At 35.1% G+C, this 24,939-nt stretch overlaps 3 protein-coding genes and 1 long non-coding RNA gene across 6 annotated transcripts in view; 2 read left to right on the top strand and 2 right to left on the bottom strand.

Annotated features, from left to right (window-relative positions):
• Nucleotides 1-24,939, top strand: part of LOC117105510 (transducin beta-like protein 3) — a 25,722-nt gene continuing 783 nt past the window's right edge. Inside the window, exons 1-22 of the mRNA XM_033246673.1 lie at nucleotides 1-88; nucleotides 11,206-11,260; nucleotides 11,965-12,112; nucleotides 12,373-12,417; nucleotides 16,237-16,314; nucleotides 16,804-16,952; nucleotides 17,433-17,523; nucleotides 17,815-17,908; nucleotides 18,295-18,506; nucleotides 18,854-18,995; nucleotides 19,276-19,334; nucleotides 19,619-19,722; nucleotides 19,992-20,124; nucleotides 20,314-20,544; nucleotides 20,997-21,067; nucleotides 21,365-21,521; nucleotides 22,543-22,601; nucleotides 22,728-22,831; nucleotides 23,220-23,291; nucleotides 23,440-23,598; nucleotides 23,692-23,788; nucleotides 24,206-24,339. Coding sequence (XP_033102564.1) covers nucleotides 16-88; nucleotides 11,206-11,260; nucleotides 11,965-12,112; nucleotides 12,373-12,417; nucleotides 16,237-16,314; nucleotides 16,804-16,952; nucleotides 17,433-17,523; nucleotides 17,815-17,908; nucleotides 18,295-18,506; nucleotides 18,854-18,995; nucleotides 19,276-19,334; nucleotides 19,619-19,722; nucleotides 19,992-20,124; nucleotides 20,314-20,544; nucleotides 20,997-21,067; nucleotides 21,365-21,521; nucleotides 22,543-22,601; nucleotides 22,728-22,831; nucleotides 23,220-23,291; nucleotides 23,440-23,598; nucleotides 23,692-23,788; nucleotides 24,206-24,339 — 2,467 coding nt within the window. The 5' untranslated portion in view covers nucleotides 1-15. The remainder of the gene's footprint in view (nucleotides 89-11,205; nucleotides 11,261-11,964; nucleotides 12,113-12,372; nucleotides 12,418-16,236; nucleotides 16,315-16,803; nucleotides 16,953-17,432; nucleotides 17,524-17,814; nucleotides 17,909-18,294; nucleotides 18,507-18,853; nucleotides 18,996-19,275; nucleotides 19,335-19,618; nucleotides 19,723-19,991; nucleotides 20,125-20,313; nucleotides 20,545-20,996; nucleotides 21,068-21,364; nucleotides 21,522-22,542; nucleotides 22,602-22,727; nucleotides 22,832-23,219; nucleotides 23,292-23,439; nucleotides 23,599-23,691; nucleotides 23,789-24,205; nucleotides 24,340-24,939) is intronic.
• On the top strand, nucleotides 2,585-5,925 carry LOC117105523 (dentin sialophosphoprotein-like). 2 transcript variants are annotated; one of them, XR_004444917.1, is made up of 4 exons: nucleotides 2,585-2,703; nucleotides 3,551-4,072; nucleotides 4,249-5,611; nucleotides 5,659-5,925. XR_004444917.1 is itself a non-coding variant. In XM_033246690.1 (3 exons), the coding sequence occupies exons 2-3, from the start codon at nucleotides 3,568-3,570 to the stop codon at nucleotides 5,493-5,495; spliced, it is 1,752 nt and encodes a 583-aa protein (XP_033102581.1). In that variant the 5' UTR covers nucleotides 2,585-2,703; nucleotides 3,551-3,567; the 3' UTR covers nucleotides 5,496-5,643. The 2 variants fall into 2 exon arrangements, 1 of the variants encoding a protein (XP_033102581.1); XM_033246690.1 differs by lacking the exon at nucleotides 5,659-5,925 and having other exon boundaries at nucleotides 4,249-5,643.
• On the bottom strand, nucleotides 7,897-10,884 carry LOC117105527 (ankyrin repeat domain-containing protein 65-like). 2 transcript variants are annotated; one of them, XM_033246696.1, is made up of 5 exons: nucleotides 10,546-10,884; nucleotides 10,361-10,410; nucleotides 9,869-9,992; nucleotides 9,209-9,390; nucleotides 7,897-8,787 (listed from the first exon to the last, which is right to left on the bottom strand). In XM_033246696.1, exons 1-5 carry the CDS (start codon nucleotides 10,568-10,570, stop codon nucleotides 8,782-8,784), a joined length of 387 nt encoding a protein of 128 aa, XP_033102587.1. In that variant the 5' UTR covers nucleotides 10,571-10,884; the 3' UTR covers nucleotides 7,897-8,781. The 2 variants fall into 2 exon arrangements, with proteins under 2 accessions (XP_033102587.1, XP_033102586.1); XM_033246695.1 differs by having other exon boundaries at nucleotides 9,220-9,390; nucleotides 10,546-10,882.
• On the bottom strand, nucleotides 12,748-13,756 carry LOC117105529. Its single transcript, XR_004444918.1, has 3 exons — nucleotides 13,428-13,756; nucleotides 13,243-13,292; nucleotides 12,748-12,874 (listed from the first exon to the last, which is right to left on the bottom strand). It is a non-coding gene; the product is annotated as an uncharacterized LOC117105529 (long non-coding RNA).

The following is a 24,939-nucleotide window of genomic DNA, read 5'->3' as shown; positions in this document are numbered from 1 at the left end:
ACTATACGTGATATAATGTACCACTTCATTGCACCTGATGAAGTCAGCATAGACTGCATGGCGAAAGATTGTGTAATAAATAAACGAGGTAAGTCTATAAAGTGCTACCAGTGTTGTGTTTTTATTTTATACGTCTACCAGACTAACACGGCTCCATCTACATTAAATGATCAATTAAATTAATAAACGGAACTTAACCCAATGACGTTTTGCAATCCAATCATACAATACAGGGCGGTACATACGTGTAGGTAGCTGGTAGGTAGGGGACGAGCCGCGTTGGACCTGTTCCTTTAATTATAATCCTTTAATCAGGGATATGAAATACATTAAGTAGTTGATTTCAAACTCTGAATTACCAAAAACGAAAGGTATTCATATGTTGTAGATCAACAATCTATAATTGGTCACACGATGTTCACTGATTAAACGACTGCAGGAAATGTAAATAAATCTAATTATAAGGTAGGACTAAGTAATAGGTCTAATTCTTTTTAAAAATATGTCGAAACCAAGAACAAAAATTTATGCATTTCAATTCCATTTCAGCGTTTAGATGGAATCGGTAGCGTTTTCTTCGGCGTAACATCTGGTTCGTAGTTGCAGATATATATATATTTTGACTCACGTGGGCAACGGTAATTGATCATACATCGTCTATAATATTTGCTCGAGCCAAAAAATTGTTTTGGAAAACAATGGGCTTACTCGACTGGCTCATTTCGTTGAGTACGAATTTTCGTTGAGTATTATTTTCATTCGACTGGTTCGTTAAATAGACTTCGTTGACAACGAAAATTAACGTGAACCAGAGTGCGTTAATCAGCGTTAAGTTATCCAGACGTGACCAAAAAAAAAACCCCAAAAAACATGGCCGATTGGTGAGGTTATATACAACATTTGCGTTAATACAACTTAGATTAAATTTCATAAAATAAAAATTATAATATTTACCCACATGGAGTCAAAAAATAATTGTAGGCTAACAGAATTCAAAACTACCACAAGTTGAAGCAATCTTGATTACGCAACGTGTATCGCGGTAACTATAGGCCTACAGCCATTTTGTTTTGTCGAGTATTACAAGTTTTCTATTCGACTGGTCGTCTTCGTTGAGTAGGATTTTACCGCTGCGCAGGTGGGCGTGGTTTAACGAAGAACGACCAGTCGAATACGGCCAATGACATTTTCAAAATATTGGAGTGTACCACCAGTTGTCCTTGTACCATCTGCAGAGATACATGAACAAGTGATCAACATTAATTGTTCTCTTGATAAGTACAAAGTCAACCGCTTACTTAAGGTAGTCATTTAGATCTGTAGGCCTAAGTCCCTCCTAACTCCATGTACGGTGTAATGTGGGAAGAGTCAGCTTTTTCCTATTATAAGGCCTATTGGTCGATCGATTTCACTGGTTCCCTTTGAAGGCTTCTGAATCTTTGTTTTCTAATACTGGAGTCATCCTGGAATCATAATTATCTATGACAGTTATGTATACATATATAAACATTGGTTTGCGCATGTGTGTTCCAAGATACATCTGTAGAGACGATAACAAAAATCCAAACATCGATTGACCTTGTACAGCACTGGTCCCCAAACTTTTTGCCTACGCGGAACCCTCGGGACATGTCAAAAATCTCCATGGACCCCCTTGTTTAAGTATTTTGCCACAAATATACGACATTAAACAGTGGCAGATATTGGAAATCGATATAGAAACCGGGAAATGGCACTGTCGGACTCAAAATGTAATTTTCTTTTATCCACCTTATATTGAATTTTTTTTAAATCTAGGGCCCCTGATATTTTAATTTATTCAATATCCAAGTAAAAGAAATTTAAGACAAAACAAGATATGCATTACCTACGAACAAGTGGCTCAGTCTAAACACTAAACATCTAAACTTTAAACATCTTTACGTCAAGCATAGGTTACATAAAAACAGATATAAAAGATCCCGAACAGCTCAGCAATAAAATACCGTAAAACCTCGAATAGACCCAATGGGCTTAATCTCGAGAAAAAGCCCATCTCGAATTGAAGCCCTCCTTCTTTAGTTTGCAAAAGGACATAGCCTCTAAAAGAAGCCCATAAAAAAGAAGCCCAGGGAGCCTTCTAAATTTAGCATGGGCTTCTTTTCGAGATATGCCTACATCCCACTGTGGAGTGGAGTTGAATATCTTAGTGGTTAAGATGCTTGCCTTCTAATCCCAGGGATATTCCCTTTTCGCTTAAGTTTTTTGTTGATATCTTATGCTTAATGGATCTTATATTATTAATTGTTTATTTAAATCATATTATATGAGCGCATTTATTGTTTGCAAGACTTTGCAGGGCCCCTGAATATCAGCCGACCTTCTAGGATACGCTGGAAGGTTCACCCTCTATAAATATGGTTTAAATATGGCCCTATTTATTGTTATATAATAGTAATCCCCAAAATTTACAGCATTTGTCTTGAAAAGAAGCCCCATCTTTACTTTGCAAAAGTAGGCTCGAAAAGAAACCAATAGCGCCCTCTACATTAAATATTATGGAAGCGTTTATTCGCACGGTACCGTGCGAATAATCACTTCGTATTATTCCTACTTTTTCTCTGAGAGACCGACCGATGACCTCCGCTAAGGCCTAGGCCTAGCTCTCTTTGGCGAAGTAGAAGCTCCTGTGTTCTGTGTATATCAGAGAGTCCATAGTACCAGGTATTGTTTGCTTTTGGAAGTTAAAAAATATCCGTACAATATGTTCCTCCTTTGATGTCATAAGAGTGGAGCTTTAACTAATTAGCAAAGATAGGCAGTAGAGTTCTTAGAAAAAATGACTAAAATCAACTCCATTCCCTAGCATCATAATGCTGTCTCTTATACACATCTAGATGTGTATAAGAGACAGGACTTGTGGCCGAGTTAACTTGTGGCCGAGTTGACTGTGGCCGAGTTGACTTGTGGCCGAGTTGGATCGAATTCTTTATTTATCTAGCAAGGCCGCTAGGCCTAGGCTAGGGTGGGCCTCATTCTAGTCAAGCAAAGCCTAGGCCAGGCCAGGTTTGGGTAGCTAGGGCCATGGCTGCCTGCTGAATATTGTCATGTCAGGAATACTTTACCCTATAAAAAAGTAATAGAAAAAAGTGTGTTAGTTTGTAATGGAATTTAGATGGATAGTAATGTTAGGCTGTTATTATATTATTTAGATCTAGGCCCATGTCATGTCTTGGTTCGGTGTGTTCAGCTTTGGCTGATACTATCAATGCATAATATGCATTTGGATACAGTACATAACAGGCTCGTTCCCACCCCTGGAACTCAAAGTTCGAGGGCTGGAGATGGGCGCTAGACTAAGTGCTCCCACCCTCTTCCCCACCCCGAAATTTTTAAAATCTGAGATTTTTCATTGATGTATTCTAATATTTTGAGGTGTCAGTAATGCTATTGAAGCCTTTGTATGCTGACATCATTCAGGAGACTCCTGATCAAATCGGGAGGGTTGGAACATAATTATGATACAATATAATATGAAGATTTATTATTTAAAAACATTTTTTTTCTTTAGGTAACAATTAAGATTCCATGGGTAAATTTGAAGTGGATCGTTTTGTGAATGCACCAGATCCTGATTTGGTCTGCTGTGTTTGCTACTGTGTACTTGATGACGCTCTAGAGAGCCCATGCCAGCATGTCTATTGTAAAGTTTGCATTTATACATGGCTCGACAATCGTAAAAGCTGTCCAAACTGCCGTCGCCGGTTACGCTCAACGCGTCTAAAGCCTGTTCTTCCAATTGTACGCAACATGATAAATAGACTGCAGATTCGCTGTGAAAATGTAGAGAACGGTTGCACGCATGTCATGCAACTGGAGGCTTATAACAGTCATGTAGAGATGTGCGATTATAGATTCGTCAATTGCACAAACAATGAATGTAATGAAAAAGTGTTGTACAAGAACTTAGAAGAACATAAGCATCAGTGTTTGCACCGATTAACAAAATGCGAAAAAGGGTGTGACCTACTACTACCCCTGGGCAAGCTCACTGGACACAATTGTTTGTCAGAACTAAAGGAGAAATTACAAAGTATGTTTGTTTTCTGTACTGAACTAAGCAAAATACATCATAATTATTGATTAATATGAGGTTTAAACCAATACATTTTTATTTGTCTAAATATATATTTTATGCCGTGTGTGCGTGATCAAACTTAACTAGTATGCTAACTTAACAAGAAAATGTTTATTTGATTGTTTTTGCAGAAGTCGAAGGCAATTTGCAGATTGTAACATTAAAAATGACAGATGTTGAGAAACGAATACAAGTATTAGAACGTCACCACCAAAGAAGAAGGTCAGATAGGTCACCTTCATTTCACTACCAAAGAAGAAGATCAGATAGGTCACCTTCATTAGTATCTTCCATTTCATCGTTGTCAAGGAGACGAAGCCCTCCGTTACCTTGGTACTCACCAAGTGGTCCTAATCAAGGCAGATTTCAAAATAGGTACAATCAGAGATCTAGACAGAGTAACCAAAGTCGTGATCAAACCCAGAATGCAGACAGACCTAGAGACCGAAATAGATCTAGAAGTCCATCAAGTAGTCCTTTTATCAGCAGAACATACATAGACTTGAATAACCGTACACCCAGGAGATCAAGGAGTAGAAGCTGGTCACTCCTTCGAAGTAGTACCTCAAGAAGTGTGTCTCCTATAAGAGACGGAAGTTTAATTAGTGATTCTTCAGACAATCAATCAGATTCATCTACATGGCTTTCTTCAATTATTCAAGGGTTCAATACAAGTAGTGCAGCTGTCAATTCTAGCGATGATGAATCATTCTATTCAGAGATGAACCGGTCTTTTAGCAGTGGATCTGTAACCACTGATTTAGTGTCTGGTACTGGTAGTCCGACACAAAATAATGAAAGAGGTTTATTGTTAGAAGAAGATATTGAGATCACTACTGCTGTTGTTGGTACAGGAGATCAAGAGGACAATGCTTTCTCACCTACTCCAGCTGCCAACGTCCAACAACCAGCTAATGATGCAATGAATACATCAAATGTGATTGAACAATCAGTAGAATCAGAAAATCAAGAGGAAATGAATGTTGTCAATGTGCGTCGATCATCACGGTTGGCAGCTAGAAGAGAAGATGCCATGAAGTCTGGAACTCAAGAAATGACAGATAGAGATGAAGGTAGTAGCTCTATGCAACATTCTACATCTTTTTCAGCTGTACCAATCCTTTCAAGAATCACCATTGAAGAGCTTATGAGTGAAGGGACAGAGTCAAGCAATGAATCCAGCTGGAGACCAGAAAGTGACGTTACTACATCTGACTTCAGTGTCTTCGATGGCGAGGATGATGAAAATGATTCATGTAACAGCAGCAATTATTTTTCAAGTTGTGAACAGGAGGAACCACATTGGACATCACTATTGCAAAATTGTAACTCAAACTCCAGTGATACGGATGATACATGGTCTTTAGGGACAGCATAGTATCAGTATGTCAAACTCTTGTCAACAGTTTAGTAACAGGTACGATTTCCTAAAATTATATGAAGAGGTAAATAATAAGAGGCATTGAGAAAAGAGAAGATGCAGTGTGTAAAGAGGTGGAGTTAGTGAGTGGAAGAGAAAAGAGAAGATGCAGTGTGTAAAGAGAGAGTTAGTGAGTGGAAGAGAAAAGAGAAGATGCAGTGTGTAAAGAGATGGAGTTAGTGAGTGGAAGAGAAAAGAGAAGATGCAGTGTGTAAAGAGATGGAGTTAGTGAGTGGAAGAGAAAAGAGAAGACGCAGTGTGTAAAGAAATGGAGTTAGTGAGTGGAAGAGAAAAGAGAAGATGCAGTGTGTAAAGAGATGGAGTTAGTGAGTGGAAGAGAAAAGAGAAGATGCAGTGTGTAAAGAGATGGAGTTAGTGAGTGGAAGAGGAGACGTACCAGTACCATGTTCATATCAACAATACAATACAAACATTTTTCTTAATACAATTTAGGTTGGTTTGTTCATAATTATACCATGATGTTCTTTAACTTGGTTTAAGTTTTACTCTTGTATTTTTAATCAAGTCAATGGAATAATTTTTTCTGAAATCCTGTGTAATATTGCTTAACAAAATGCTTGTTGTTCAAGTTTGTATGTTCAAATAAATGCAATCTGACAAATGTTAAATTCCACTGACGATGAAGTCCATTTTAATAAGCAAGTCGTATGAAAATACTGTATCGATATGTGAAAAAATATACTTGGTCGAAAGTACCTATCTAATACGCCTGTAAATGAAGTACATAGTAGTATCTATGTGTACATTGCAGATTTCAAATTACTGATAGAAGCAAGTTAACCACTCCTGATATCACATTTACTTCTTAAGCTCTGTCTACACTATCAAATTTACTTTGACAAAAAAATGTGACATACCCATATATAGTAATGCTATGCCTATATATGGTCATGGTGTGATGTCATCATGACCATATTTGGGCATGTCACATGTTTTTGTCACACAAAATTTGATAGTGTGGATAGAGCTTTAAATATTACCCACTCAGGCTGGTGAAACATTTTTTTTTTGTACCAAATACAGTACAGTAGTACTGTATAGTTTGGGTTTAGAGCATGAATATTGGAAATATGTTTGGAATGTGCGAAGCTGGGCACTCATGGCGTTGTACGACGGTCATCAACGAATCCAGCTATGATCAAAATGAGTGGTAGACGACACAATGTCATCTACCGGTTGTCGGTGGCAGACTTAGCTCAACATTTTTTGTTGCGCATGGGTTGTGCCATTGCGTTATCCATAGAATTGCGTTGGCCGACGTTCATCGGGCCCAGTTAGTGTCCCGCTTTAAAGTTCATTGGCAAAAAAAAAAGAAAATGATGTCTAATTACGATTGTAGTATAGATAGAACTGATGAGGTTTAAGTTTGGATTTAAATTAGAACATGGTTGAAATTATTTGTTATTATAGTGAATAAAAAGATACTTCTAACACATAACTTGCATATCCTTTTGTAAGATAGTATTTTGATGTGTATAATTGTACTTTTGTACCACACAGAATTCTGTTCTATAAAACTCTGCCCACACTGTTAAAGCCCCATTCCCGGCAAAATTTCAATTTTTAAGAAAAATCTAATTTTTGTATAATGTTATAAAGATTTATAAATATAATACGGAATTGCTAGTTTAACTGAATTTAGACATTCCTAAGAATGAAAAAAATGTAAAATAAGACTGAAATTTGATTTTTTGTGTTCCACACAAAAAATAAATGCGGATGAATTTTCATGTTTGATTTTGCGACAGGTCGTGAGAAGAAATATCGTAGGCGCCGAAAACATTAGCCTATCCAATGCTGCTAGGCCTAGCCTCACCTCGATTTAGGGTTCTGTTATCACACATAAAAACGGCCGACATGATATTTTCCGTTGCTAGTATTGACACTTGTGAATATAATATTTCACAGGAATTATTTCAAATTTGTTAAAAAACTGATTCTGACTGAGATTTTGACAAAAAAACAAAAACAAAACAAAAACAAAAAAATCTCAGCCTAACCGAACGACCGCATTGTGCGAGATGCGAAGTACAAAAAGTAATCTCATTAGAGAGGGCGCACTTTATTGACTGTATAAAGTATAATATAAAAGCGAGAGTATTCCAGTGGATGCGAACTACAACCTCTGAATTTGCCTAGTAACGATGAATTCGTCGAGAAAATGGTAATATTTTATGAGAAATAGTCTGTATTTCTCATTTTTTTTTATTCTTTTGCGTAAAACTAAAATTCATGCCAATATTTTTCCATGATTTATAATAATTGGAGTAATGCAAATGCATATTTTCTAAAAAAAGTCAATTTTTAGTGAAATTTTGCCGGGAATGGGGCTTTAAGTTATATGTTATTTTCCTATATATAGACATGATGGTGTCATATCACACCCATATATGGCCACAATTCACATTAAATGATTTGTGGACACAGCTTATGCCACATTACCACGTTATCGTGTTAAGACATTTTACACATATAAATGTAATAAGCAATATAACGAAATATCAATTTATAATACTGCACTATATAACATTGAAAGTACATAATAAACTAATTTTTGTTGAGCTGCCTAGGATTTAACACACAGTTTTAAATTTATAGACTGCACTTTCCCCTACTGTACCAATGCATCTAGTATTAGTAGTAAAGGAATGGGCAGACTCAACACACTGACATTTTCAGATATGGCAGGCTACAAATTTATGGACCTTTCCGGAATGTCAATCAAACTTGAACAACTGACCAATCAGAACATGCTCAGGAATACGCGAGTATCCTACAAATAGGACCCTGGCAACAGTATCCAAGGGCGGGGCTTATCACAGGTCCATTATAACAATATACAGAAATAGGAAGATTTTGCAACCTTACGAAAACAACGAATACGTAATTATCATCGTCATTTGTGCTACAACATTCTTGACAATATTGTACGAGCTGATAATGATGCTTGATTCACAAAAAAGACATGAATTGCCTACGCTATAGATATGCTACTCTGCTAGGGGAAGGATTGTCAAAAATTTGATGACGTAACCGTATTCGTCATCGTAAGCTTGCGAAAACTCCCTGTGATAGAGATGATACGGATGGACAATACAAATAAGTTACTGTTTATACATGGAAACTTGGATTACTATGGAAGAGGATGATGAGGATCTTCGTGGAAGTCATTAGGCCTACTTGGAAGTAAAAACAGACGACACCCAGTTACTTCCTGTCAGCTTCAATTCTGAGAAAGAAGACATGAAAATAAAAAGTTGTAAACGCCGAGTCATAAAGCATTTCAGAATCAGAATAACTTTATTATCTCCAAATGAAGAATTTGAAGTTGAATGAAAACGATTTTCTGGAAATATAACATTTGCATAATATTAATACACGTGAAATCCTTCGACAATGCTATATTAAGTTCTGTACAATCCTACAGTAAATTTTAAAGTTTAATTTTCTACCATGCATGTTTTTAATTTAATTTCATCTAACTTTTCTGGAATAAAAACATGTAACAAACGAACCAGTATGGCAAAACAGAAGAAGTCAATATATGCACCTCTACACAGCCGTCTTTACCACCCGGCGATAATGTACTTTTTCTTAACATATAAGTGAACTATTCTGTACACATTGAAGAATCAAATATCTTATATTACTTGTATCGGACCTGTTTCATTCAAAAAGGTGACAACCTTTTTGTGACCATGTTTCCCAGCCATGATTTGAGCCGTTCGTCCTTTTACTGTTTTACACTTAAAATCTGCCTGTCCGACGTCAATTAACCATTTCACAACTGTCAGGTGACCATTTCCAGCTGCATGGTGAAGAGCAGTTCTACCTAGTACAAACAAGTTATTCAAATTTTATTTTTGCAGTAAATAGTCCGAAAAGACAAAGGGGAGGGGGGTTGTGGGGGGGGAGGGGGGGGGGGGGGGGGGGGGCGAATTGTTAAGTTGGAGGGAAGTTGATGATTAAGTGAGGAGGCATTAGCTAGAAAAATAAGTTAAAATGTTTTCTGCTCAGCAAATTTTCAGTGGGGTAGGCCTATGAGGCCAGGGAATGAGATGATCTTCAGGCTTTATTCAGACTTCTAAGTGGGGTCATCGGTGCGGATTGCCGTCCTCTACATATTCTTCTAATCAAATACCCCTCCAAATACGGACCACCTCTATTTAAAAACCACTTTTCTGTGGTCCCAATTTAACAAATTTCTCTTACTTTTATTATTCCAACTGGAGACTAAAGCTGCTAAAGACTGTGAAAGCCCCAGTCCAGAGGTGGTCTTTAGTTGGAGGGAGACCTGTAGATTACATTACCTGTTATATCTCTTGATTCTACATTACTGCCTCGCTGAACTAAACACTGCACACACTCTAGATTGCCATTCATTGCCGCTTTGTGGAGTAACGTCAAATCATAAGGATACTTGAAGTTTGGATCCTGTAATAGAGAGTTTAGGAAATTAAATATAAATATATAAAAATATAGGCCAACAATTATACATATATATTATATATAGGCGCAGCCTACACGTAAACGAAAATAAAACGATATATATTAAATATGACTATTAAAACTTGAATTTAAAAAAAAATAAATCTTCCATATGTAGGCAGCACTACAGTTGTAAAAAATACACAAATTGATGCCAAGGTTTGAATTTGTCATTAAATAAGTGATTACGTATATCACCATTAGACTCGTCGTTATGATGCATTTCCGACTCCACAATTATAATGAACACTAGCGGCTATTAGTATACGCTGGGTTAATTATAGTTATTATTGTATAAAGAGGTAATTACTTACTTGCCCATTGTCTAAGTAGTGATTGATTGCTTTCAGCGACCCGATTATAGCTGTAAACAACAATAGAGTTCGTGTTAGACGACTGTATTGTGGTTCCTAATGCATGAGCAATATGCCGTAACCTATGTCTATGGTTCAAGAGGTTGGGGAGGGGGAGGGGGTGGTGGATGATTTTCCTTACTTACCAGCCTCGGAAGCAGATGTATTCATTTCAGCAAACAGCAATGATTACCTTTTTATTGTCTTTATATATCTTTTACAAATTCAATCTCCTCTGCTAATAAATGATAATTGGTCTTCACAGCAGCTACCTCTCTACCAATTTCAACAGAAAAAATGTAGCTATAGGCTTCTTCTGTGTTACATTTACTCTTCTGGCAATAACAACGCTTGTATTATAAAGAGTAAAGCCTGGAATGATTTTAAAATAATTAATTCTTTAAATCACTGCATGCCAAAATGATGGAGACGTTGTTTTCTTTCTCCTCTCGATCTACTCTAGCTCCCAAAGAGTGAATTACATAATAATATAATTATGCAGACGCAACCATTATATTGTAGGTAAAACGTTTTTAATAATTTTATGTTTCTCTTTTCCTATAATACTGCAGTAATTATATTTATCTCTATAAATAAATAATTTAACTAAAATCATAATTTGATGTTCAACTATGTCCTATATTTGCAGATTGATATTAAACATAATGTCATGAAGGTACCTATGCACAAAAATATGGAGGTGGCTATTTATGATGGAGGGCATAAAATGTTTTGAGTATTTTTACGGTCCGGAACGATTTTTCAATACATTTTACATTCATTCGTCCATATTCGTTTTATTCTAGTATTTTTCAACCCACGTGTTCTCTCAAAGATGACACCGCCGCTGTTAAAGCAAAGGTACAGTTGTTTTTAAATTGTTCTGTAGAATGTTATACAGTACTAGGAACATTAAGCACTATCATAATTCTGCCTACTCTATTAGTTTTGTTTTTTTGCGACAGTTTAGCCTAGGCCTAGTGCCGTATTATTAGCGTACCGTCGACGTTGGTTAGGTGACTGCACTGCATAGGCACAGGCGATGGTAATGACTGTTTTTAGACATTTCGTACACAAATTTAGGTCAACTCGAACCCACGTCTATTTCCACCAACATGGGCAAACTAGTACTTCATTGGTTTAGGTATAATGGGAAAGTGATTATTTACAGCATTAAAATTATTTTCTTACCTTAGTGATTCTTACCTTAGTGATTGTAAGGAGGCAGGGAGTTAGTTAGTACTCGTAAAAATTGCCTCCTCTCAAGTTTTGAATGTGTCGGTCGTAGTTTGCTTTGAATTGGTTTAATGAGATACTACTGACAACATCCTCGGGTAAACAGTTCCATTTATCAATGACTCTAGTGTCGAAAAAGGAGTCTCGAAATATGGTTGTTGTATTTTTGACATTTGTAGAGTATGTGAAAGTGTAAAAAATCTATAATCAATGTTTTCAAAACCATGAATTAAAAACATCTTCTAAAATTATCTTCATGTTAAAAGCTTGCATACTCAAGTAACTTGACACACTAATTAATTTTATTTCATTTGAAATTGGTTTTTTAGCTTGAATGTTGTGAATAAGATCGAGGCTATTTATACTGGTGGTAAGGTACAGATCTCTAATGATAATGAGTATATCTTCTGTACATGTGGTGATGCTGTTAACATATTACAAGCCAAGTCTGGGAATGTTTTACATTGCCTGAGACAGGTAAATTACAAAGTTAGATACTTTTAAACCATATTATTTCAATGAAATAAATGGCATACATAGGCCTAGTGTTATTTCTATATTTTGAGAAAATCCAAGGGTACACATTTACCAACTTGTTGACATCACATTCAGTGATATTGCTTTTTGGTGCCAAATGTCAGCACGTATTTGAAAAAAGGATGACTTTCAACCATCCAATTTATTTTACTGTGCAGAAACCTTTTTTTGAGTGTAATCATTGTTTTTAATTTGTTTAGGATGATGATGAGGTAACATGTTTCAGTCTCAGTCCAGATGATCAGGTGAGCTGACCAGACATTGACATGTTAACAACATTAAACATTAAAAAATCCAACGAAAAATAATGAAAATGAATAATATAATACTAATAAATATAATAATAATATAATATAATTAGCATACTGCAGGCTCACATTGTCTTGTTCATAGCTGCTCAGCATAATATTAATAAGTACAAAATGGCTGATACCCTGTATAGAGATATTAACTTATACCCGATTCACACATGAAGTTAAATTTAATTATTCCAACTGGAGACTAAAGCTGCTAAAGACTGTGAAAGCCCCAGTCCAGAGGTGGTCTTTAGTTGGAGGGAGACCTGTAGATTACATTACCTGTTATATCTCTTGATTCTACATTACTGCCTCGCTGAACTAAACACTGCACACACTCTAGATTGCCATTCATTGCCGCTTTGTGGAGTAACGTCAAATCATAAGGATACTTGAAGTTTGGATCCTGTAATAGAGAGTTTAGGAAATTAAATATAAATATATAAAAATATAGGCCAACAATTATACATATATATTATATATAGGCGCAGCCTACACGTAAACGAAAATAAAACGATATATATTAAATATGACTATTAAAACTTGAATTTAAAAAAAAATAAATCTTCCATATGTAGGCAGCACTACAGTTGTAAAAAATACACAAATTGATGCCAAGGTTTGAATTTGTCATTAAATAAGTGATTACGTATATCACCATTAGACTCGTCGTTATGATGCATTTCCGACTCCACAATTATAATGAACACTAGCGGCTATTAGTATACGCTGGGTTAATTATAGTTATTATTGTATAAAGAGGTAATTACTTACTTGCCCATTGTCTAAGTAGTGATTGATTGCTTTCAGCGACCCGATTATAGCTGTAAACAACAATAGAGTTCGTGTTAGACGACTGTATTGTGGTTCCTAATGCATGAGCAATATGCCGTAACCTATGTCTATGGTTCAAGAGGTTGGGGAGGGGGAGGGGGTGGTGGATGATTTTCCTTACTTACCAGCCTCGGAAGCAGATGTATTCATTTCAGCAAACAGCAATGATTACCTTTTTATTGTCTTTATATATCTTTTACAAATTCAATCTCCTCTGCTAATAAATGATAATTGGTCTTCACAGCAGCTACCTCTCTACCAATTTCAACAGAAAAAATGTAGCTATAGGCTTCTTCTGTGTTACATTTACTCTTCTGGCAATAACAACGCTTGTATTATAAAGAGTAAAGCCTGGAATGATTTTAAAATAATTAATTCTTTAAATCACTGCATGCCAAAATGATGGAGACGTTGTTTTCTTTCTCCTCTCTCGATCTACTCTCCCAAAGAGTGAATTACATAATAATATAATTATTCAGACGCAACCATTATATTGTAGGTAAAACGTTTTTAATAATTTTATGTTTCTCTTTTCCTATAATACTGCAGTAATTATATTTATCTCTATAAATAAATAATTTAACTAAAATCATAATTTGATGTTCAACTATGTCCTATATTTGCAGATTGATATTAAACATAATGTCATGAAGGTACCTATGCACAAAAATATGGAGGTGGCTATTTATTTATTTATTTATTTTTACGGTCCGGAACGATTTTTCAATACATTTTACATTCATTCGTCCATATTCGTTTTATTTTAGTATTTTTCAACCCACGTGCTCTCTCAAAGATGACACCGCCGCTGTTAAAGCAAAGGTACAGTTGTTTTTAAATTGTTCTGTAGAATGTTATACTAGGAACATTAAGCACTATCATAATTCTGCCTACTCTATTAGTTTTGTTTTTTTGCGACAGTTTAGCCTAGGCCTAGTGCCGTATTAGCGTACCGTCGACGTTGGTTAGGTGACTGCACTGGATAAATAGGCACAGGCGATGGTAATGACTGTTGTTAGACATTTCGTACACAAATTTAGGTCAACTCGAACCCACGTCTATTTCCACCAACATGGGCAAACTAGTACAAAATTGGTTTAACTTTAGGTATAATGGGAAAGTGATTATTTACAGCATTAAAATTATCTTCTTACCTTAGTGATTCTTACCTTAGTGATTGTAAGGAGGCAGGGAGTTAGTACTCGTAAAAATTGCCTCCTCTGAAGTTTTGAATGTGTTGCTCGGGTAAACAGTTCCATTTATCAATGACTCTAGTGTCGAAAAAGGAGTCTCGAAATATGGTTGTTGTATCTTTGTAGAGTTTCTTTGTGAAAGTGTAAAAAATCTATAATCAATGTTTTCAAAACCATGAATTAAAAACATCTTCTAAAATTATCTTCATGTTAAAATCTTGCATACTCAAGTAACTTGACACACTAATTAATTTTATTTCATTTGAAATTGGTTTTTTAGCTTGAATGTTGTGAATAAGATTGAGGCTATTTATACTGGTGGTAAGGTACAGATCTCTAGTGATAATGAATACATCTTCTGTACATGTGGTGATGCTGTTAACATATTACAAGCCAAGTCTGGGAAGGTTTTACATTGCCTGAAACAGGTAAATTACAAAGATAGATACTTTTAAACCATATTATTTCAATTAAATAAATGGCATACATAAGCCTAGTGTCATTTTTATATTTTGAGAAAATCCAAGGGTACACATTTGCCAACTTGTTGACATCACATTCAGTGATATTGCTTTTTGGTGCCAAATGTCAGCACGTATTTGAAAAAGGGATGACTTACTACCATCCAATTTATTTTACTGTGCAGAAACCTTTTTTTGAGTGTAATCATTGTTTTTAATTTGTTTAGGATGATGATGAAGTAACATGTTTCAGTCTCAGTCCAGATGATCAGGTGAGCTGACCAGACATTGACATGTTAACAACATTAAACATTAAAAAATCCAACAATATTGAAAATGAATAATATAATACTAATAAATATAATAATAATATAATATAATTAGCTTACTGCAGGCTCTCTTTGTCTTGTTCATAGCTGCTCAGCATAATATTAATAAGTACAAAATGGCTGATACTCATGTATAGAGATATTAACTTAGAAGTGGAGCCAAGTTATGAGCTGTCGGTTGATCTGAAAGCATCCGAGGAACATGTTCTACAAGGAACTAATTTTGTTAAATATTGATTGCTATATACTGCATTAATTTATTTAATTGTGCCAGACAGTATATTAGGCCTGGAAATCTATTTTGGAAAATAAGGGCAACTTTTGCTCAGATTTTGCCTACAATTAGGCTTGGACCTAACCTTAAACCAATGTATTATGCAGTAGTTATGTATTCTGCGCACATATTTTCCTAGCAATTTTCCACGCAAATTGGAGTTTTTTTAGGTATCATCCGTGTAATAAAAACCCTTAACAATATGGTCATAGTGTGTGCCCACTTTAATTCAGGATAAGCTGTGAAATATTAAGTAGTAATTTATTAGAGTAACATGGTTAGGTAACAAAGTACTGTTGGCCTATGAATTAATTCTGTATTCAGTCCGTTAGCCTAAATAGTTTTTGAAATGTTCTTTAACTTTATTAGTAGTATGTAGACTGACCATATGTATAGTTCGTTTACGGTAGGGTATACGGGTCATTTGACCTTAGTGGAGTGACGTCCTTACCTCGTGATACATAGTTACCATAGTTTGTTTACGGTGGGGTATAGTCATTTGACCTTAGTGGAGTGACGTCCTTACCCCATGATGCATGGTTAACATTGTATTGTATTTTTTTGTGTTTCATTGAGTTTGGTATAATATTGGCCCATGATGGCACTTGTAGCAATAAAAGAAATTGAATGGTAAGACAAACTTCAATTATAAATCCTTTTTTATGGTTTTTAAATAGATCCTTGTCATAGCCTACAGAAGTCTTCTGATCCGTCAGTGGAATTGGAAAGAGGAGAAATGTGTCCGGACCTGGAAGGTACAGTATATCGTCACGTTCAATCCATTGAACACCAGTCTTGGTTGGTTTTAAACAAGATACAGCAGTACCTCTGCATATACATAAACCATTTCCATATTATAATTTCATAATTGGCTAAAAATTCAATTTTATTTTCATTTGAAATCATGATTATTGGCAGACAGCAGGTTTGCTAAACAGGGTATTAAAATTTCTTGCCTTAGCAGATTGTCCAAATAAACATAATGGATGCAGCTTAGCTAAGTCAGCTAAGCTGTGGTAGCCATTGTCTGTGTCTTTAACCGTGGAGATTTTTGGTCCCTGGTTCACTCCAATGGTTCCTCTTCCTTGCTGAAATACAAGTTATGTTTGCACACTCATTGTAATCGTTAATCTTGTACCACACTTGTCAATATACAAGTTACATAATATTTCTCCATTCTCTCTGTACCTTAAATTCAAATTCAATAAAAGTTTTAATGAGATCCCTAATTGTTTTGTTTGCAGGCAATCCACATTGCTCCTATTATTAGCATGGCCTTTGATGTAACCTCTACATTATTAGCCACAGGTAGTGGTGACCAGACCATCAAAATATGGGATGTTATACAACAATATTGTACACATAACTTAAAAGGTAGCCATTCTGTGGTAAGGTGAGTATCGTTTATTCATTTTGCTGTTAAGCATTAAAAAAGAGCAAGTTTTCTAGATAGTGTATAAAGGTTTCAACAGTAATAAAGGTTATATGCCTCTTTGTTAACTTTTGTATTAGCTTGTCATGATTGTAATTTTGCTTTGAAATTTGATGATAATCTTCTTCTTGAGTCACTATGTAGCTAGTGCGTATAATCTTGCTTACATAGTGTGGTAGATGGATTCGCAGGTGATAATGTATTTTATGGAAGTTTAAAGTACTGAAGTTATATTTTGTTATTGTTTTGTGATGTGATTTGTTCTATATTTACAACTCAGGAAGAAAAATTTCATATACATGTACTGTACCATGTATGACAAAGTAATAAATCTTATTGCTAACTATTGAAATGAAAGGGTTAACTTAATTTTATTGTACAGTGTAGGAACTACCATGATTAACAAGTAAGTTTTCTTAATTTATCATTGTTGTCTCATAGTTACCTCAAATTCCATCCGAATGCAGAGAAGTTGATGCTGTTTTCTTGTTCAGGCTCATTCATCTATGTTTGGGATCTTCAAGGAAGCAAGTAAGTTGGTTGCTTAGTTACCACTTGATAAATGTCAATCAAGCATGTATCATGTTGTAATGTCTATTTTACATTAAAAGAGTAACAGAACAATAAAACAGAAAATACAGCAAAAAGGAAGAGATGAAGAGCATCCTTGAACAAATTGATCTCATATCATAACAAAATAGAGATGATGTGGAAAATTGCACATTATAAGATATACTACTCTATACATAAATTGTTTTTTTTTATCTTTGTCCATTGCTATTTTGAGATGTTTGCATTTAATCATTTTCATTATTGTTTGTAGGTGGTTGAGAGTGCTTTTTGGATTCCTGATGATTATCCAAGGAGACTTGGATTTTCCTGCAATAATCCAGTTGTCATGATTGGTGGATCTGAGGGTAATTTTAAGCATGTATTTTTTAACATTTATCACATGTCTCTGTTCAAGATATATTATTTTATAAAAATGTAATTCATATTTTATAGTGTTACATCAGATTTAGAACATTTCCATAAATTTAGTGTATAAATTAATTTGCCTTTGCAAGTTGCTGTTAAAGAGTGTAAATTATCCATATGATTAACTGCTATAGCACCTTTTCTGGAAGACAGTCCACAGTCACCTGCATTTTACAAAGAGGGTAACTTGAATAAATATAACCAGAGACATCTCCATGGTTTGGGTGATTGTTGTACCTCATACAAAACTTTTCATTGGTAAATTCTGTACGCTTTAGGATAATTTCAATTACAGTAGTTTCCTGTTGTATTTCTGATCTTCCAGGATATCTTCGAGGTATTGATTCGGTCAGTGGGCAGGTGGTTTATCAGCAGACAACTGTTGCTACAACTATGCCTACAAGGGAAGAGAATGAGGAGGTAAAAGGTGTAATCACACATGCGCAGGTGTGTTGGAAACTGGGACAGATTTTAGTAGTGACCTATGATCATCACATTCTGTTCTATGATGTAGATGGTGGTGGTTTACATAAGCAGGTAATTTGAATACCTTGTTATTGGTTCAGTGAGAGAACAATGTTTATGTACTCTATATGTCAATTTAAATAGGGAGCTTCCGATTGCACAACGACGGTAGGACGTAGAACGTAATGACGTCACTAAAAGACATCTGCGCATGCGAGAACGTTAAGGTCACCTCGTCGAGTAGATTCTTAAACGTAATTTCTCCAAATCTATGTATGCAGAGAACGTAGGACGCCAGGTAGGACGGTCACGCATGAGTTATTCCATTCTAGCGTCGCGTCGCAGAATTCAAAAACTCCCTATTGTTGTCTTGAAGATCACAGTAGTCCTTGAGGCAATACCATTTTATATTTTCTCAGTTTGTTGGCTTCAATGATGAAGTTCTAGATGTAAGTTTTGCTGGTTCTAATGATTCTCACCTTGCTGTAGCAACTAACAGTGAATATGTCAAAATTTATGACCTTTCAACTCAGGACTGCCAGATCCTGTCAGGCCATACAGGTAGGTTGAATGTGCATCTAGCAATTTAAAAATTTATATCTCAGATTAATGTGAATTTATGTAAGAAATACTACAGATTTTATTAGTTAATTTGTTGAAATTATTACATAACCAGGATTTTTTTTTCTAACCATGTGTTATTTTCGTTTTTTGTTTTAAAGATTCAAAGTGTAGTCTTTGTAAACATATATTTGTATTTTTTTTGGGGGGGGGGTTAAAAATTTTGTTTTCAGTGAACATGAATAGTTGTTTGTGACAAGTATATGTTTATATCTTGTAGACATTGTGTTAGTTGTTGAGGTGTTCAATGACAAGCAAATGCTAGCAAGCAGCTCAAAGGTAAAGATAGTTTCATATGACATGTTATGGGATTGTCACTTTAAGCTTTAAAAAGATCACACATTAAGTGTAATTTATATACTGTATGGCACTACTACTATTGCTACGTCTATTACACCTACTACTAATGCTAATACTACTACAGCTGCTAATGATGCTACCACTGCTACACTTGTTTTGTTGCTGCAACTACTGTACTACTACTTATTGATAATCTCATAATACTGCAACTAAAGCTGATATTATTTTTAAACAAAATCAACTAATTGTTTTGTATCTGGTAGGATAATACGATTCGGCTTTGGAAGATGAATGCAAACAGTAAGTTTGAGTGTATAGGCATTGCAGTTGGACACACCCACTCTGTAGGAGCCATAGCAACATCACAGTAAGTTTAATATTCCTTTTTTAGAATTTACCTTTAAGAAAATGGAAGCGTCCTACCTAAAAAGTGCATATAATGTGTATATGCATTAAGTAACAGGCCTTATTTTGACTTGAAACCATAATCCATCTGTAGTGAGGCATCATTTCAGTATTTGAATATATTATAGTGTTAATTTAAGGGACTAAATTGAGCTGATCAAAAATGAAAACTTACACCCTCTGCTTGTGGATCGTATACATACAGTACTTGTGTGATTTCCATTCCAATAGGTTGTCTGCCAGATTTTTGGTATCCGGTAGTGAGGACTGTACCCTGAAAGTTTGGAATATTCCAGAAGATCTGGAAGCGTGTGATCCACCACAGCACCTGTCGGTTCGCTTCACTAACAGAGCTCATGAAAAGGTAAATAGCTAAAATAATAAATACAATAATGACCTTTTTTTAAACTGTAACATTTAAAAGATCTTACATCCTGTGTTTGAATTATGTATAATACATGCAAATTTCACAAATCCTATCTTCTCTTTTAATGCCTCAGAATTAATTTTTATAAATATTCATGAAATATTTAATGAATATTCATGTTGACAGGACATCAACAGTGTGGCTGTAGCACCAAATGACAAGCTCCTGGTTACTGGTTCCCTTGACAAGACTGCCAAACTCTGGCATCTGGAGAACCAAACATTCCTTGGCACTTTCCGTGGACACAAGAGAAGTATCTGGTGTGTTCAGTTCTCACCAGCAGATCAGGTGGTCGCCACAAGCTCAGCAGATGGCACAATCAAGATTTGGTCGATATCTGATTTTAGTTGTGTAAAGGTCAGTACTCAAATGAACTGCTATATTAGGGTATCTGTTGGGTGAGGTGAGGTAAGCTTTTATCTTAATATTAATTTATTATTTTTATAAAAGCATGTTTTTGTTGAACAAAGGATAAAAAACAATCTTTTTCAACTGAACGAAGGTGGAATACTACAGCCAATGTTCTGATGATGTGTATTGACTGTTGAGATGTTTTATCCTTAAAAGAAACCTTTTATAAAAAGTTTACCTTGGAACCAGATGAATTTCTTTTCTGATTAATTTATTAGTTAAAAGCCAAAACTGGTAGGATTTTTGTAGTCTGCAATGTGCCCAAAGTGAAGAGGTGAGATCAGTATAACCTGAGAACTAGGCTAGTAGGTTAACTAGCTTCCACTGAGAGGATGCATGCACTTACAGTACTTGAATTTACTATTTAGTATTAATGACTTCTGATTCTTTTTTCATAGACTTTTGAAGGTCATGACACATCAGTATTAAGAGTAACGTTTTTGACACGAGGAATGCAGTTGTTGTCGAGGTAATGGTTTATAAAACTGAAATTGATTTTACAAATAAAGATCCATTTATTATTATTTTTGTTATGAATATGACCTGCCTATTCACTAATACCTGTTTACCTAGAGTCACACCCTTTGCAAAGTCAAAAAAGATAATCTGTGATTACAAACTCTTGCCCTGTTGTGGCATATCTATACTGAAAAAATAATTATGCCACGGTCGATCCGCTCAAGAGAGTCGAGGGTAATAATATTGAGGTACAACATGACAAATTGACTGACTATCTAATCTTTTTTTGTCTTATATGCCTTTACAGTGGTTCAGACGGTTTACTGAAAATCTGGTCAATCAAGGACAGTGAGTGCCAGAAGACATTTGATGAACACACCGACAAGCTCTGGGCTCTTGCTGTCAGTTCAACAGAAGACATCATTGTAACTGGTGGGGCTGACTCAACCATAGTGTTATGGAAGGTTTGCATATTAGAATTGTTCAAACAACAACTAAACAACTGTCTAAAATCTGAGACGTTCACACACAAATAAAGATACTGTAATGCATATAGACCAATGCTGATATATTTCAAGTGATTCAAATTTCTAAGGTCTCACATGTTCAACACATAATGCACACATGTTCATCACATAATGCACACATGTTCATCACATAAAGCACACATGTTCATCACATAATGCACACATGTTCATCACATAAAGCACACATGTTCATCACATAATGCACACATGTTCATCACATAAAGCACACATGTTCATCACATAAAGCACACATGTTCATCACATAATGCACACATGTTCATCACGTAAAGCACACATGTTCATCACATAAGGCTAGACTTTATTTATTTCTTGTTTCGCGTACTTAAAAAAAAAATTATCAGAGGAGGCCGGAATAGAAATAAAAATAAAAATTTGTTTTCTTACTTAGCAAGTAAGTTTTGCCAAAATCATCCAGATGGAGGAGAAAATAACAATAATGATTTTATTACTGAATTTACAATAGGATAGTTAAATGCTTCAAATTTATTTAATTAGGAAGAAATACACATATCTTATCTTTGGCGATTTCAAGGCAGCGGAGGGCGGGTTCGCTAATTGGCCAAAAATAAAATTTTATTTTTATTCAAAATCATAATATTTGCAGTTGGTGGGTTCACTAAACAAGTTATAAAAAAAGTATCGCCTAATGTACACATGTTCATCACATAATGCACAGGTGTTCATCACATGCCCATTATATGTTCATTGCATGCTAATTGCATGTTTATTGTATGTTCATCACATGTTAATAGTATGTTTATGAGATGCTCATTACATGTTCATCAAAAGTTATAAATGTCCTACATTCTGCATTAAAGCCTCTGGATATTTTAATGTTTCAATTGATAAATCCAGGCTCACTGTAAACATGTGGTGCTGCCATTAATATTATGTTTGTACTCTAGTATGTTAATTATAAGAATGTCGGTTTATTTAGGATGTGACAGATAAAGAATGGGAGGAAAGCCAGTCAAAAGAAGAGGAACAAATTGTCAAGTGAGTTAATTTTAACTTTCAAATATTATTTGCAGGAAATGTATTTCTTGCAATATGAATTAATATGCAGATTAATTTAATGTGAAGTAACAGAAAATGTTTAAAAATTTGAATCATTTTCTCTAGACTGCAAAAACTATCAAACCTAATCCAGGGCAAAAACTTCAAGAAAGCTATTGGACTAGCTCTGACATTGGAGCAACCCTACAGACTACTTAACATATTTAAAGGTTAGTGGAGAAAATCAAGTGAAAAATGATTAGTGATATGCTGTACTTGTTGTCAGGTGGGTTACAGATAACAAGTCTGATTAGGCAGGTTGACTATTAAGGGAAGCTGTAGGACATTCATCCGATGGCTAAATTAAGCAATAGATTTTACTGAATGGTGTGATTGTAGGCAAATTAACTTGTTTTTATGGAATTTATTTTTACTATATGAATGCGTATTAAGAACACAAATATGGAGCAGCATAGCTAGATATTATGTGCTGGTGTATGCACGGAACTGTATAGATCTTTTCAGATTTTTGGTCCCTTTGCCACTCTCTATATGTTTTAGATTTGGTATTGCTATCTTTGTCCTTGTACATAAGTTTATGAACTATTTTATTGTCAGGATTGATGGATGAAACAAGTGGTAAATCATCTCTTGAGGATGTCATTGGAAAACTCAGACTTGATCAAATAGGTATGATATAAAACAATTTCTCTGTATATGTATATTAATAAGTTGGAAAAAGAGGGAGTATAATGTGTAAGAAAAGCCTCTAAAATTCCCACCCAGTTTAAATACAAAGATTTCATTTTCAAGATTTCATTATGGATTTTGTCTTCAGATGTATTGCTGAAGTTTTGTGTTCAGTGGAACACCAACTCAAAACACTGTCACGTCGCCCAAGCTGTTGTGAACACCGTGTTGAATCGATTTTCACATGAGCAACTTTTAGAATGTTCCAACATCACTGAGAGTATAGAAGGCCTGTTGCCATACACACGTAAGTTTGTTGCATTAAGATAAGGAAGTTTCTATGTTATTTTGCCTTTCAAAAGTTCAATGTTAACAATTGTTTTGGGTTTTTTTTTTCTAGAGAGACATTTTGCAAGAATGAATCGTTTGATGGAGCAAGCAATGTTTGTTGAATACACGTGGCATAGACTACGTGTGGTGACAGCGCCCTCTATACAGTGAGTTCAAACCTTTTATTTAATGTAAAGCACAAAAATGTGTTGTAACAAGTAATTTGCCGAATAATTTATTATACTGCACAGAGATGGCACCTCATCTTTAAAAACTGGTGTTTTTTTTTGTTACCATGTCTTTGTTTTACTTATATCATTGAACAATATTAATGAAGAAAGTAGAGTATAATTTTGTGGAAGAAACAATTAGACAATTTTGTCTTTATTTGTTCTAGATATATGACTCTATTGTTTTAATTTGTGTAAAAATATGGTTTTTTGAGGCAAAACCACTGGTTAGTTGTCTCCGTCTATAAACACCTCTGTATATTGTCAGCATTGATTGTTTACTCCACACTAAATAAAAGCAATGTCCTTGTTTGATATAATTATTTAATGGTCCATAATTGATGCATTTTGCAGAAATACTGATGCAAGATTAGATGCAAATGCAACAGAGGAATCATATTACATCGATGCAGGACAATTTTCCACAAAAAGAGCAATAAACGTTGCATCGACGTCCACAAACGTACAAGAACACATAGAAATATCAGAGAAGGAAAATGTTTCTGGAGAAATTATTGGAGAGAGAACGACTTCTGAAACGGATGTCAAAGCAAAATCTGAAAATAAATCGCATTTAGATAGTTCATCTGAAACGAACGGATGTTTATTTGAGAAGTACTCAAACTCTAATTTAGGGAGTAATCGGAATAATAACTGTATGAAAGCGTCTGTGGTGGATATTGAGTGGGAAGCGAGTAGAGGGAATTGGAGCGACAATAGTGATGTCATGGAAGTTGAGAAAGATGAATTATCAGAAGAAAAGGAAAGGGATAAGAAACTGACAAAACGAAAGTCGAATAAATCGGTGAGTTTATTTTATATATTGGATAAGATTCAGATATGTTAAATTTGAACACACAGTGGACACAATTGCCTACCAGGAACTGCTGTATCAGTGATCGCATTTCATTTGTTGGGGGTCTAATCAGTGTAAAAGTTTAGGGGAAAAAAAATGTAATGGTTTGAAAATCAACGGCCCACTGGTAATGCAAGAAATTACTTGCGCATTTTGGCAATCACTATGCACTTCAAGGCCAAATCCCACAGCGTCGTAGCCCAATGTGATTTATCATCTGTGAGTCTGTCTC

This window comes from Anneissia japonica, unplaced genomic scaffold, assembly GCF_011630105.1.
Source record: "Anneissia japonica isolate Jap-2015-1 unplaced genomic scaffold, ASM1163010v1 scaffold2030_len652032_cov178, whole genome shotgun sequence".
Classification (NCBI taxonomy): Eukaryota; Metazoa; Echinodermata; class Crinoidea; order Comatulida; family Comatulidae; genus Anneissia; species Anneissia japonica.
This window is presented reverse-complemented; position numbering and strand designations above follow the sequence as displayed.

Coding starts and splice junctions, on each gene's coding strand:
- LOC117105523 (XM_033246690.1), top strand. CDS start 3,568: ATGGGTAAATTTGAAGTGGATCGTTTTGTGAATGCACCAGATCCTGAT. Junction 4,073..4,248: donor ACTAAAGGAGAAATTACAAA/GTATGTTTGTTT, acceptor TTGTTTTTGCAG/AAGTCGAAGGCAATTTGCAG.
- LOC117105527 (XM_033246695.1), bottom strand. CDS start 10,570: ATGAATACATCTGCTTCCGAGGCTG. Junction 9,993..10,360: donor ACTACTTAGACAATGGGCAA/GTAAGTAATTAC, acceptor TCTCTATTACAG/GATCCAAACTTCAAGTATCC. Junction 9,391..9,868: donor AGAATCAAGAGATATAACAG/GTAATGTAATCT, acceptor TGTTTGTACTAG/GTAGAACTGCTCTTCACCAT.